The following is a 15,399-nucleotide window of genomic DNA, read 5'->3' on the forward strand; positions in this document are numbered from 1 at the left end:
TGAGAGAGAGAGAGATACTCTTGGTACTCACAAACCACCCATATATTCATCTCTGATTATCAAACGAGATACCTAAAAGAGATAGGTTTCTGCATTCCCATGGTCTCTTGGAGGTTTCTCCCTTGGAGTTTTTCCTCTCCTGAGTGGTGCGCAGAAGAATAAATAGGCCTGGTCATTTGGATTGTTCATCCAGAACAAAAGGAGGGTATGTAAGTTTAAAAATTGTATCTGTCAGCTTTGTTCCCTTCAGGGACTGAAAAGTTTAAAGCAATATGTACCAGCTTTATTCTTCTCAGGGACCAAAATGGTTAAATATTTTAGCTTTGTTAAATTTTAGACAAGCTGTCTCAGTACGTCTCCTACACGGGAAGTAAGACTACCGAGCCATATGTGACCCCATTAATAGCTACTAACACTTATTCCTGTTTTCATCAATAAAATGTTTAGTACTCCCAGGGAAGGCATTTCCAGATGGGATATGTAATTTTAGATGTGTAATCTATATGTGGGAGCTCAGTTTGTAACAACAGATGTATAGAACTGGTAATGTTTTTTCTTCTTGCTTTTCTGTATATAATACCACTCCATCCAATTATTAAATAGATGTAGGAACCAGCAAGCCTGTGTGTTTTCTGTTTCCTTACAACTCCGAGCTCACACTATCATATCTGAGACCAAAAGCATATCAGTGGCGTGGAAAGCTCTCCGGGAAGAGTTTGGGGTGTAAGTTTGCCTGCCCTAGGTCTGATCAGGTGGATTGGACCTAACAGTTAACATTGGAGTTGAAATTGGAGGGGAAGATTGAGGAAGATCGGAACTCCACACAACAACTTTGCAACTGTGAGAACTTTACTTTGTAAACACTGTGATTATTTGTACTCTTCCTATCCTCCAGTACCTGGGAAGTCTCTCCTCACTATGCCCTCCCTATTGCCTTTTCTATTTACTATTTCCTCACTCCTTTGTGAATGTCTCTTTTTTCTCCAACTTCCCCACTCCCCACTGCAATCATTATTTATACACCTTTTTCCCAACAACTTGTTTGCCCCTCGATAAAAAAACACCCACACAAATCCTCCATTCACACCCTTTCTCTTATCCTTTCTGCTCCTGGGGATCTCCCTAAAGCCAGACATACACACTTGCTCTCATTCATGCCTCACTGAATCTCCTCCCATGCAAATAGTGTCAACCTTTTCATTTAATACTGACTAACCTTTAAACTCGCCCCACAAATCAAGCATCCCAATAGCCTGCACTCATGGATATTGTCCCACACTTAGTCACTCCTACCACCTATTGTGGCCAAGCACAGTCATCAACAGCACTTATTCCCTCACCTGTTGTCTCTGTACTGTAAGTTCCCCTCAAACCTTAGATTGTAAGCTCTTCGGGCAGGGATTGCCTTTCCTATTGTCTAATTTTGCTGCACTTATTGTATTATTATAATACTGTATTATGTACTGTATTCTTTGTAAAGCGCTGAGTACACTTTTGGCACTATATAAAGAAAGACATACAATACAATACAATCTAGAGATCTGACCGGTCGTATAGTAAAAGCAGAGATGGATAATATTACCTGGTCGGACCATGCTTCAGTGTCATTAACACAAAGGGATCTACACCAAAGACTGGTTGGAGCAGGTTGGCGCATGAACGACTTTCTGATTATGATACCGGAGTCTAAAAATGCTATAGGGGCTGTTATACCAAGACTATTTCTCATCAAATTACAATGGGCAAGTAGGAGATAGCACACTATGGGCCACACACAAAGCCACCCTAAGAGGTAAAATAATTAGTATCACTTCACATAGAAAAGAGAGAAAAACAAGAGGATAAAAAGACTAAACGACAGTATCAGAGAAACATGGAGAGTTTTCAACAAAACCCAACAGATGTAGTCAGAGCAAAAATAGACAAAGACAGAACTTAAAAATATATTGATAAAGGACACTGAGAAAGCAATGCGCTGGACAACCCAGATTTTCTATTAGAAAGGTAACAAAGCAGATAGATACCTAGCAGCCAAACTTTGAAACAAAACAGCTAGCCTTAATATACTGTATATAGTATAAAGACTAACCAAGACGAGTTGACATATAACCCCGCTAAAATCAACGAAGAGTTTGTGACATACTATAGCAACCTATACAATCTGGTGAAACCCGACCAAATTAATGCAGACAGAAACAAAAATAGACGATTATATAAAAACAACAAGATTATCTAAACTAGACAAGACTGAGGCCAGCCATCTAGGAGCCCCAATAACAGCGGAGGAAATGTCTCTAACTATTAAGTCCCATAAAAATTTCAAGCCTCCGTGCCGGACGGGTTCTCCAATCTCTATTTTAAAAAGTTTGAGACCACACTGAAACCATATCTGGTCAGGTGGTTTAATAAAATTCTGAAAGGCGAAGCTTTACCGAACGACGCATGTGGATGCAATCCTCTACCCCCCCCCCCCCCCCCACCTACCCTTTTTATTTTCTGTGCCCACCCCCCTTTTTTTTACGTTTTGAAAAAATAATAATACACAAAAAAACAAGATCTAAATCTCAGTGTGTATTTTCTGGTAGAATATCTTCATAATAATGATTTTACCTCTTTAGTGCATCTCAAATATCATTACCGTTACTTTAAGGTAAACATATATGCTTGTAACATTTAGTTTTTTTAAGAGCCTACAAAACTAAATATTTTTACTATTATGAATTACTGGTTACAAATGAAAACTCTTTCCAGATATTTTTATTACGGCCACTTTTCCTTCATAAATTATGCATCTTACATCTAGTAAAATATTCATTTGTTTGTTTATGAAGAGTCCATTTACTGTACCGGTGCTTGTTGTGATGACATGGAGAGGGCGTGCAAGCAGTGCATTGCTTGTAGAATGAAGTAAAAAATTAATTAAAAAATATGATGGTGGCTTGATCAATAGTAGTAAAAATAAACTACTTTATTGAGGATCAGACATCACAGAATACACATAGCACTGTGAGAAGTACTTTGACACGTTTTCGGCTCTCTGCCCTTTGTCAAAGAGCAATTTATGATGACAATAGGCCAAACATATGTAGCCCCGGGCCTCTTTGTGATGCCAGTGACCCCCCCCCCCCTCGTTACCTCCGCTGCAGGGGGTGATTGCGAGTGCCGCCGGAGTCAAGCGGCAGACTCGCAGATACTGCCAGAAGGGGGGGCTGAGCAGGGAGCGCTCTGGTGCTCTGGAGACTCCGCGGCGGCCCACGAGCACAGGGCGCTGCCATGTTGTCCTCATGCGCATGCGCAGTGTAGATGCACAGCGGGAGTCCCCTAGTAGGTAATGCATGCACAGTACACGCGCGCGAAAGAGCAGCCAATCAGCAGGAGGCTATAGCAAGGACTACAAGTCCCACGAGCCTTTGGGATGATCACCTGACGCCAGGGAGCCAATAGAGTGTTAGGATCCTCCCAGGCAGGGAATAGGAAACTATCACTGAGCCCACGCTAGTGAGTCAGGACAAGGAAGAGCTAGGGATAGGAGGTGAGTGCAGGGGTCTGTGACCCACTGCATTAGGCCAGCAGCCCCCTAGGCCCCAGTTAGGTCCTGAACCACATTATAGTTTGTTGGGCTTCAGGGACAGGCCCTAGGTTAGGGACTCTGCCCTTTAGTGTTATACAGTGACAGTAAGGGATATAGCGGACCCTGCGCTTCCCGCGAAGAGGCTTGGGATCAGGGCCTACTCCACAGAGAGAGCAGGACTATATTCAGGGTGGACTGCCCTGACAGAGCATCGCGCTGGTGGAACCGGACGTCGCCTAGGAGGTCGTCGGATCCTTTGCGAAGATATTTGAAGGCCCAGGGGACGCAGCACTGGGCAGGTATTGTTATACACGTGCACCAACTGAGTATTCACACATAGTGGCAGCGCTGACCATGGGACATGGGTTGTAATGTGGACACCGTGTGGGAGTACACGGTGGAGGAAAAGGGGTACGCTCTCTCGGGTGGGAGTGACTGACTTTGGGAACTTATAGACAGGGCCGCCAACAGCGGGGGACAGATGGTACTGGTGTCCCGGGCCACTTCGCGGCTGTGCCCCGTCGCCCGGTCACCACGGTCCCAAATCCCGTCGCCCTGTCACCACGGGGTGATGGGATTTAGCACGCTCGCGATGCGCCAGGCAGCAGCGCACGTCTCGGCAAAAAACAAAATCTCCCCCATCTCCTGATTGGCTGCGCGTGTTGGCATGCTGCCGGATTTTATTTTTGGCCCCCGCAAGTTCTATCTGAGCTTGCAAAGCGAGGTCCGCCCTTTCCTGCATGGAGCAAGTCAGGTGAGTACTGCTCCATGTCTCTCTTTCTTTCCCCCTTGCCCCCCTGCACTGATTCCCCCCATTCCGATTCCCCCCGTTCCGATTCCCCCCATTCTGATTCCCCCCTGCTCCGATTCACCCCCCATTCTGTATTCCCCCGTGTATATGTGAGAGTGTCTGTGTGTGTGTGTGTGTGTGTCTGAGTGTGTGTGTGTGTGTCTGAGTGTGTGTGTGTGTGTGTGTGTGTGTGTGTCTGAGTGTCTGAGTGTGTGTGTCTGAGTGTGTGTGTGTGTGTGTGTGTCTGAGTGTGTGTGTGTGAGAGAGAGTCTGAGAGAGACAGTGTCTGAGAGAGAGAGTGTCTGAAAGACAGAGAGAGAGAGAGAGAGAGAGTGAGAGAGAGAGAGAGAGTCAGAGAGAGTCAGAGAGAGTCAGAGAGAGTCAGAGTCAGTCAGAGTCAGTCAGAGTCAGAGAGAGTCAGAGTCAGAGAGAGAGAGAGAGAGTCAGAGAGAGAGTCTGAGAGAGAGTCTCTGAGAGAGAGATAGAGAGTCAGAGAGAAAGTCAGAGAGAGAGAGTCAGAGAGAGAGATTCAGAGAGAGAGAGAGAAAGTCAGAGAGAGTGTCAGAGAGAGTGTCAGAGAGAGAGAGTGTCAGAGAGAGAGAGTGTCAAAGAGAGAGAGAGTGTCAGAGAGAGAGTGTCAGAGAGAGATCGTGTCAGAGAGAGAGTGTGTGTCAGAGAGAGAGAGTCAGAGTCAGAGAGAGTCAAAGAGAATCAGAGAGAGTCAGAGAGAGTGAGAGAGTTAGAGAGAGGGAGAGAGTAAGAGAGAGAGAGAGTCAGAGAGAGAGAGAGAGAGTCAGAGAGAGGGAGAGAGTCAGAGAGAGGGAGAGAGTCAGAGAGAGGGAGAGAGTCAGAGAGAGGGAGAGAGTCAGAGAGAGGGAGAGAGTCAGAGAGAGGGAGAGAGTCAGAGAGAGAGGGAGAGATTCTGAGAGAGAGAGGGAGAGAGTCTGAGAGAGAGGGAGAGGATCTGAGAGAGAGAGAGAGAGAGAGAGAGAGAGAGTCTGAGAGAGAGAGGGAGAGAGTCTGAGGGAGAGAGTCTGAGAGAGAGAGGGAGAGAGTCTGAGAGATAGAGGGAGAGAGTCTGAAAGAGAGAGAGTCTGAGAGAGAGGGGAGAGAGTCTGAGAGAGGGAGAGAGTCTGAGAGAGAGATGGAGAGAGTCTGAGGTAGAGATGGCGGAGAGTCTGAGGGAGAGAATCTGAGAGAGAGAGAGAGAGAGAGAGAGAGAGAGAGAGAGAGAGAGAGAGAGGGAGAGAGTCTGAGAGAGAGAGGAAGAGTGTCTGAGAGAGAGAGAGAGAGAGAGAGAGAGAGAGGGAGAGAGTCTGAGAGAGAGAGGAAGAGTGTCTGAGAGGGAGAGTGTCAGAGAGGGAGTGTGTGTGTCTGTGAATGAATACAAACACCAACCCACAGTCAGTCATAGTCACCCACCCACTCGTTAGTCAATCACCCAAGTGTCACCCAGTCACCCACCCAAGTGTCAGTCAGTCACCCACCCAAGTGTCAGTCAATCACCCAAGTGTCAGTCAGTCACCCACCCGTGTCAGTCAGTCACCCACCCAAGTGTCAGTCATCCTTGAGTCAGTCACCCACCCACAAGTCATTCACCCACCCCGTCACCCACCCAGCCCCCACACCCACTCTCTCCCTCTCTGTCTCTCTCTTTCACCCACACTCTCTCTGTCTTATCTTAACTGCCCTATACCTACACCGAAATAACCTATATTGCTTTCTTCCAGATCTGACTCTCAAGCTTCACACAGGAGATATCAGAATCCCCCTTAACCCAGAAGACAGGTAGGGAACACCCCAGTCCCATACTGAATCCCCCCCCCCAGATCTTTTGTCACATAGGATGTACTGGGTATTTTTGTCTTTTGTTGAAAATATTAAAATAAACAGATTGCATTGTAATGTTAAGTAACATTTAAAAAAAGTTAAGTAAACGTTGTACGCTAAAAAAAATGCAAGTGCATATTACTGTGGTTGTGTCTGTTGGAATCCCTCCCAGGTGTACCAAGTGGTGGAAATATATCACCACAGGCTCTCAGTGGCAGAGACTCAGGCCCTGCGAGCCAACAGGTTTATATACAGCATTAGTAGTTCTGTGTTCAAGTAACAGTGCTACACATATCATTAAATAATTGGTAAATGGTCTTCATTATTGAGAAAACAATAGAATTATTTTTTTTATATACTGTAGCTCCTCTTAAATCCTTAGACTAAGTTTTATAGTGGTGGTGTTTAGGTGCTTGAGTATATGTTTTATTATTGTGTATTTTTGCCCTTCATTCTTTTTGAATAGGGTGACCATTGGCTGCTATAGTGGCTTATCATGCCCACATTATATGGGTATGATGTACCACTATGCCAATCAATGGGTACAGGGTGGGTATAGTGGGCATGGGGTGTGTGCTTAGGCCTCCCAGGTGGGTAGCGGTGGAGGATGGGTTAACCCCTTAATTACTATAGTGGTTGTGAACCGGTAAGGTAATTAAGGGGTTAGGAGCCATTAGATTATATTTTTCTCGTATTCTTTCTGGCATTGGAGGACATGGACCTGCAGTATGCGGACAAGGATGCCCTTCATGAAGGCAGGGATAAGTAGAAAGGTTTATTCACTTTATTTATGATGGCTGGCTAATGTTTTATTTAATAATGGGCAAATTAACTATTGTCCATATCTGGATAATAGTTATTTTGCCCATTAATTTACTGTATGTGTTGGTGGGGGAGGTGTATTTATTGCAATGTATTCCCCCCATAAAATTGGCAACAGGATTGGTAATGCAGGCCAGCGAGCACCCACTGGGACCACCCATGACCCCCAGACACTCGCAGAGACCACCTGGGGACCCCCGCTGGCCTCTGGCATCAATGCTTTTCTGAACCACTTTGGTTTCTGCCTCAGGGACCCACTGCTTCCCGAGTTACATTCCCCGGTATAGTGCATCGGGTGCCGGTATCGCCGCTATTTTGAAATCATCGGCGTTACATGATCGTGGGATTTTAATACTGGAGGAGATACCAGCACCCCATACCAGGGCCTGTAACTCAGGAAGTAGGGGTCCCCGAGGCTCAAATCAATGTGGTTCATCACAGGAGACACCCTGCTCCCGCACACTATTAATAAAAATGACATTAAAGCAGCTTCATTACCATAGCAGATATCCGCTATAATAATTAATTTGTTCAAAATTTTGGGGGGTATTAATACTAGTGTATTGTAGCAGGGGGTCGCAGAGCAGAACCTCATTGATTTTAGGTCTGGGGATCCCCTGCTTCCTGAAATACAGGCCCCATTATGAGGTACCGTATCTCCTATGTATTTTATTTCCACCATCACGTAACCGTGGGAATAAAATGCATAGGCGATACCGGCACCCCATAACGTGGCCAGAATCTCGGGAAGCAGGGGTCCACAGATCTCAAATCAATGAGGTTCTGCTCCGGAGACCCCCTGCTACAATACACTAGTAATACATTTTAGATGTAAAATGTATGATCTCTGGTGAGATTTGCGCAGGGAGAGGCGGCTTTCTCTGAAGCAGAAAGAGAGCCAATCTTCATGTCACCGGCAACTCGCCAGTTTTGCAAATGTTGCTATCACAGGTATTCTGGGCTTTCTGCATACCGAGATAGCAACGCTGTCAAAAATGGCAAATTAAACAGTACAGCAAAAAAAATTTCAGCGCTTAGTGCATAGGCTCCACTGACTCTGTAAACAATGAAACCAATGCATAGTGATGTCATCCAAGGTGTGGCTCTAACGCCATGGTCCAGGCTAAAAAAAGAGTAGACCATCGGGCCTCCATTTACAAAAAGGCCATCAAACCCAATTTACGAAAATTATTTTTGTAGTGTTTTTTTTATACGGACATCTGGCTTTGGATTATTTTTTTTATGGCTTTTAATGTTTAAGTATGACATTTTTGGGATTAGTGCAAGGGAGCCGAGACCCTGAAGAGGATGGTGACCATCTAAATGTATGAGGTAAGTTATATATTTATTTGTTTCATTAACCCCATTAGTGTCACTGTGGCAACCGAGGTTCTTCTTTCGGTGGCCCTAGGTAGCCTCAGTGGCACTCAAGGGGCTAATGAATCACCTAATATGTATAAATGGTTTCTGGTCTATAAATTAATGTTAATATATATATAACATATATACTATTATGAGGATCCGCCATTCTGGCGGTTCAGACCCCTTAACCCTCACCTGTCCGTCAGGATCTAAAGGCACTCTGAGAGGGCATTTCAGCGGTGGTTCTCATGCGTGGCGCGCAGGCAGCGTGCGGGCTCCGTTCTTCTCTGTTGGTCCTGTACCCAGGCTGCGTTCCCGCCCCAATCCCAATGACACGCGACACCCACCCAGTCACTCACCCACCCACCCAGTCACCCAGCCACCCAGTCACCCACCCACCCAATCACTCACCCACCCAGTCACTCACCCACCCAGTCACTCACTAACCCAGTCCCCAACTCACCCACCCAGTCACTCACACACCCAGTCACTCACTCACCCAGTCCCCAACTCACCCACTCGCGAAGCGAGCCAGGGCACTATTGGCCAGTAATGCCTTGTTCTGAGGGGATTATTACTATGATAGGCTGAATGTAAGCTTTTTTCATAAATAATAGACACTTTTGAATAGTAATATAGATTTTTTTATTAAAATAAAATGGTAAATACATTAAACCCCCTCTTTATACGCTTAGACTGCAGATATCTATATCCACACACTGCCGCCCCCTCTGTGTACACACACACACACACACACACACACACTGCAGCTAAACACACACACACACACACACACTGTTTGTTTGAGTGCGTGCACAACCATCATTCCATGAATCAGTGAATGACCATAGATTATTTTTGTTTGCATGATACATAGTTACCAATACTGTACATGTTTTTCACCATTTAAAAAAAAAACCTTTTATACTTATCTTAGTATTTGAGGGTCATTATTTGTACAAAAAGCTTGTATGATATATCTAAATAAAATACAAAATAAACAAAAAAAAATATTACATTACATTCCTAAATATACATCATACACTGTGAGGAATAAAATAGAAAGAAAAGAGAATAGAAGAATGCAGACTGTGCAATATTCAGATATAATATGCGTGAGCATTGGATGGGGACGCTGGAACGAACACAGCGGTGGTGAGATCATACAATAGCTTGTCTACACCTCGAGAGTTCACTATTCTTATAGATTTTTCTGTTACATGTGTAAAAGAATGTCCCCATTTTGAGAGTGCATTCTTTTGTTTTTTTGTATTTGTACAATCTGCACTATGGAGTGTCAGCTCTATTCCCTTGAGATTTTACCTACCAAAAAGATCATCTGAACTATCATTGCCACAGGTTGGGATATGCTGTCTTTTCTTTGGGGAAAATATGAGTATATACAGTAGGCTGAGCCCTTCCAATTTTTTTCTTTCTGATACGACATTGCACTCCCTTTATTCCGAAGAGATTAATTATCAGTAGACTCGCTTGAAAGTATTTTTTATCTATTTTGCACTGTCAGAGAAATCAGATGCTACTGTTTTTAAATATGAAAATTAGCTTATCTCTCAGGTATCTCAGGTATGTTCCTAGGTATCAGCATAAATGACTATTTGGAGGTATATATGTACCGGTAAATGAGCCCTCCACAAATTAGGTTTCTCTCTAGCTTTGTCTATGGATAAAACAGCCTAATCATAGCTTTGTGATTTTTGGCAACACGCTCAGCTAATTTTGCATGATTCATAAACATTGGGTCACAATTATTTTATGTTTGATTCTCTTTATTTTTTACAAATATTGGGGACAGCGATGGGGACTACGTTTGCCCCATCGTTCGCCAATTTATATATGGGACTGTGGGAGTCGCTTGAGGTATTTCGATGTTCTCCTCCACAGCTTAGGCTGTGGAGGAGATATATCGATGACATCATCATTGTGTGGGAGGGAACTGAGGAATCCTATCTTGGATTTGTTGATCAACTAAACGCAAATTAATTTAATCTAAAATTTAGTGGTGTTTACAGTTCAGTTAGCATTAATTTCCTCGATTTGGAAATATATATTGAATCCAATACAGTTCAGACCAAAACACACTTTAAAGCTACTAACGTCAATTCTTATCTTGACCCTCTTAGCTGTCATGACAAAAGATGGGTTCAAAATATTCCCTTTAACCAGTTTCTAAGACTAAAGAGAAATGATTCTAAGGTCGAGGAATTCGACATACAATCTAAGTTCCTCAAAACAAGATTTCTCGATAAGAATTATAATGAGGAACTGATAGATTCAATCACTGATGAATTATAATAAAAATAAGAGGGACAAAAGTAAAAATACAAAAATCCCTGCTTTTATAACTCAGTTCAGTGATATGCATAATGGGGTCAGGAAAATCTTAAAAAAACACTGGGGAATACTGAAAATGGACCCTGTATTGGGCCCTCAGTTAAATTCACAACCTGGGATAGTGTTTAAACGTGCGCCAAATATAAAAAACATGTTGGCCCCTAGCCAAATCACCAGAAAAGTCATTGCATCTGGTGACATTAAAGATCGCTTGGGCATTAAAGGCACATATAAATGTGGGAGGTGCAAGGCGTGCAAACATATTTGTAAAGGAACTACAGTCACGTCTTGTGCCACTAAGCGGAGTTACAACACAAAAAGTTTCATTAACTGTCAGACTACGCATGTGGTTTATGTCTTGCAGTGTAACTGTAATTTACAGTACATAGGCAAGACAAAAAGGCCACTAAAAATGCGTATGTTAGAACATTTGAGAAACGTAAAAAACATACCGAAATTTATTGCTAAAGGTATGCCGCTTACACCACTACTAAAACACTTTAAAGAGATCCACAACAATGACCCCACCTGCATTACATTTAAAGGGATTGAACATATCCAAATGAACAGCAGACAAGGCAATAGAGATAATCATTTATTAAAACGTGAACAGTATTGGATATATGAAATGCAAACTAGACATCCGATTGGTTTTAATGAACTTATTGAGCTCACTCCATTTTTGAGATAATATATTTGGCTCAATGTCTGTTTAAATTTTATTTTTATTTTTACTTTCATTAATTATTTAATACTATATTTGTCTCTCATTTTTATGGTATATGTATTAACATTATATGTTTTTATTAAAGCACTATATGTATTTAGTTTTAACTGGGTATTTTAAAGATGAATTATAGTCTCATCATGTGTAATTAATATGTAAAATGTATATCTGTTTCTGCTCTAATTCAGTGTATGTATATAAGTTGATGATCTCAAGTTATGTTATATGTAAGTATTGCAGGTTTGGATTCGTATCTATGTCTGTTAAACCGGCAACACGTGACCGCTGCAATACGTGACATTTCAAGGGAAAGAGGTAGCATCACTTTAAACATACTACTGGCATTCTAAGGGCATTGGGTCTGGCGTCGGAAGGGGGCCGTCCTAACTGATTCCCTTCTCCCTACAAATACGCGCAGATGACGCTGTACGTGACCTCCTGACGAAGCACGTGGTGCGAAACGCGTAGAGGTCACGACAGGTCATCCTGCGCGTGTTTGCTGAGAGGCTGAAACAGAGCTTGCCTGAGGCTCCAGAGGCGGTTGTTTCCATCTTCCTTTGATGCCGTGATCCGGATCCTGTACGGCCATCAGAGGTCCCCCTTCTCTGCCTCAGTGTGAGTGTTCGCTTCCCCCTGTCAGCAGTATTATAGCTCTCTATGGCGGTTTTTATCTTAACTCCCTTGGGCTGTTAGTACTCTCTCTGTTTATTATTTTTACATTGATTGTGTTTTTGTTGTGTATGTTTTACTGTGTTAGAGCTTTCTATGTTTAGAGACCATATATATGGTTTACATTTCTGGGCAGTTAATTCATTGAGCTGAGGAGGGGTTGGATCCTTTTGTGCATTTATTTCTTCTCATGGGTGAAAATATTGCACACTCTACACAACATACCCTTTTATAAATAAGTAAATAAATAGTTTACTGATACTTACATGGCTTAGCAGTAGTGCTCAAAGTCAGCTGCAAAGACTAACTATATATTCTAGTGCATAAAATAGTGTATAGATGGAAAAGAAGATTCATTTTGCCCCTGTATAAATCTTTAATAAAAACTTACCTTGAATATGAAGTGCGGTTTTGTGAATATTTCCATAAACATATATATTATTCAATTGGAAAAAGTGCAGAGAAGAGCCACCATGTAGCATATTATGAAACATAAAATTTACTTGTACAGAATAATTTAGAGGTAAATATTGGCACAGCACAACAATAACTGTGTGTTAAATGCAGCTAAACATATCTCACTATTAGAGATGGGCACATTTTTGGGGTGGATTTGGATCTGCAGCGGATTGGCCGGTTCCTTTGCTATGCGGAGTTTAGCGGATAAATCTCAAAAATAGTGATTCGCATTTTCTGAATTTTAAAAATTATTGTCACTACACTCCATGGACTGTGCAATCTGTTGATGGATTTATAGAGTCCAGTCTGCGGTTTCAGCAATCCATTGATGGATTTTTAAGAATCCACCAATGAGTTGCTGAATCCGTGGATTGGATTCTACAAATCCGTCAATGGATTGTATCCAAAGGCGGGTTTTAATAAATCCCTGCAGATTGAAACCGACAAAATCCATTAGTGGATTTTACACTGCGAAACGGATTTTGGGGGGAGGGAATGCAAGAATATCCGGGAAACGGATTTGGGTGGATTTGCCCATCTCTTCTCACTATTATTCATGAGTCTACTTGAATACATTTCAAAACACCATGGAACAGCAAGACATTGTCAGATACTAAAAAACAAAAATTCACACCAAAAGTTAAAAAGCACTGTCTCACCTCTTGATGGCAACTTCTCTAAGTCAGTATCAAGATGATTTGATGGAGATATATAAGAAATGTGACCTGAAGAAAAGAGAAAAACATCCATTTACATTGCATTACATTCTATCCACTTGAAAAAAGGCAGTTCTATTCTAATAGGCCTTAGCATTTGAAGTAGGAAACATTTTGAAAATATGTGTTTTATTAAGTAACAGAAATACTGTAGCTGTGAATCTTTATTTTAAACATATTTTGTAACAGAACAAATAATAAACAAATACATGTATGTATTTTGTGAACTTCTAGATGTTAATATTGCTAGTTGCCTCATTCAACTTCAGATACAGCCGCTGTTACTGTACCCATTATCACAGGAAAGCGAGTCATTACTTGTGTTGTGATGTAATGCATAGGGAGTGTCACATAAATGGTTTAACAGTATGAAATCAAGATGTATGGTGGTTATTCATTAAAGTGTTATAGTGCTAATCAAAGCCCTGATCAGCACTATTGAAACGGGAACTCATAGTGCCTCAATCAGCCCTATCACAATTTAATAAATAATAATCAACATTTGAACGTAGGCATATCCATACAGTCACATATTGCACAGCTTCGTTTATCTATACAATGAGTGTGAACATGATAGAGCACTTTGAAAATGCAGAGGCCCCGATCTTCATGATACAGCAACAGTGTGTGTATGTGTGTGAGTGTGTGTGTGTGTGTGTGTGTGTGTGTGTGTGTGTGTGTGTGTGTGTATGCATGTATGTATGTATGTATATATGTATGTATGTATGTATGTATACACCCACATTTACATATATATAGAAGGTGAGGTTGAAAAAAGACATACGTCCATCAAGTTTAACCTATACTAAATTTAGACGACAGATACTTTATCCTATATCTGTACTTACAGTATATTGATCAAGAGGAAGGCAAACAAAAATCCCCAGTTAAATATCAACCAATGATATCTCATAAGGGCAAAAATAAATTCCTCCCTGACTCCAAGAATTGACAATCAGATTACTCCCTGGATCAACATCCTTCCCATGCGTACTTATTTGGTATATCCCTGTATACCTTTCCTTTCTAAAAAGATGGCCAACTTTTTTTTTTAACAGATCAATTGGATCTGCCATCACAGACTCCGTGGGTAATGAATTCAAGATTTTAGCTGCCATTTCTTTAAAGAACCCTTTCCTTTGATGTTGGTGAAATCTCCTTTCCTCCAACCTTAAGGGATGACTTTCCTTGCTATCCACTCTTTGACATCTCTTTTCTAATGTAAACAAATCTAATTTAGCTAGCCTCTCCTAATAAATCAGATTATCCATCGCCTTTAATAATATGGTGGCTCTTCTCTGCACTTTCTCTAGTTCCATAATGTCTTATCTAAGGCGTGGTGACAAAAATTGTGCTCCATATTCAAGCTGTGGTTTTACTAATGCTTTAGAAAGGGGTATAATTATATTTACTTCCCTTCCATTCATTCCCCCATTAAATGCCAGATGAAATCTTGTTTGCCTTTGAAGCTACTGCATGACTTTGGGCACTATTGCTAAACCTGCTGTCTACAAGCATTCCTAAATCCTTCTCCATTAAGGATTCTCTTAATTTATCCCCATTTAATTTGTAATTTCCCTGTTTATTCTTGTTTCCCAAATGCATAACCTTACATTTATATGTATTAAGATAAAACAACAGAGAAGTGCACACATCATAGTATAGTATGATTTCCTTTACTTGGCACAAAGAATAAAAATGCACTTACAACATGTCTGTATGTATGTCTTTATTTATAAAGCACCATTAATATATATAGCGCTTCACAGCAGAAATACACGTGACAATCATATAAATAACAAATAGTACAAATAACACATAATGGGAAGAAGTGCTTCAGACATAAAAGTAACATTGTAGAAGAGAAGTCTCTGCTCTGAAGAGCTTACAATCTAATTGGTGGGGAGAACGTACAAAGACAGTGAGAGGGCATTCAGATAAGTGCGTCTGCAGTGGGCCAAGCTTTATGTATCGTGTATAGTATTAGCCACAATTTTACTCATATGCATCTTTAAGCATCTGTGCATCAAGAGCAGTGAACAGAATAGCTGATAGGGTCTCCGTAGTCAGGAACTGTATACAGGGATGCAGGGATCCTCAC

General features: G+C 41.8%; 1 protein-coding gene across 24 annotated transcripts in view; it reads right to left on the reverse strand.

Moving 5' to 3' along the window:
• Positions 1-15,399, reverse strand: part of ADGRL3 (adhesion G protein-coupled receptor L3) — a 2,053,745-nt gene that overhangs the window by 642,326 nt on the left and 1,396,020 nt on the right. For all 24 annotated transcript variants that reach the window (XM_075603418.1, XM_075603394.1, XM_075603400.1 and 21 more), the window contains one exon: positions 13,242-13,307. In XM_075603418.1, coding sequence (XP_075459533.1) covers positions 13,242-13,307 — 66 coding nt within the window. The remainder of the gene's footprint in view (positions 1-13,241; positions 13,308-15,399) is intronic.

Source organism: Ascaphus truei, chromosome 1, assembly GCF_040206685.1.
Source record: "Ascaphus truei isolate aAscTru1 chromosome 1, aAscTru1.hap1, whole genome shotgun sequence".
In the NCBI taxonomy this organism is placed as follows: Eukaryota; Metazoa; Chordata; class Amphibia; order Anura; family Ascaphidae; genus Ascaphus; species Ascaphus truei.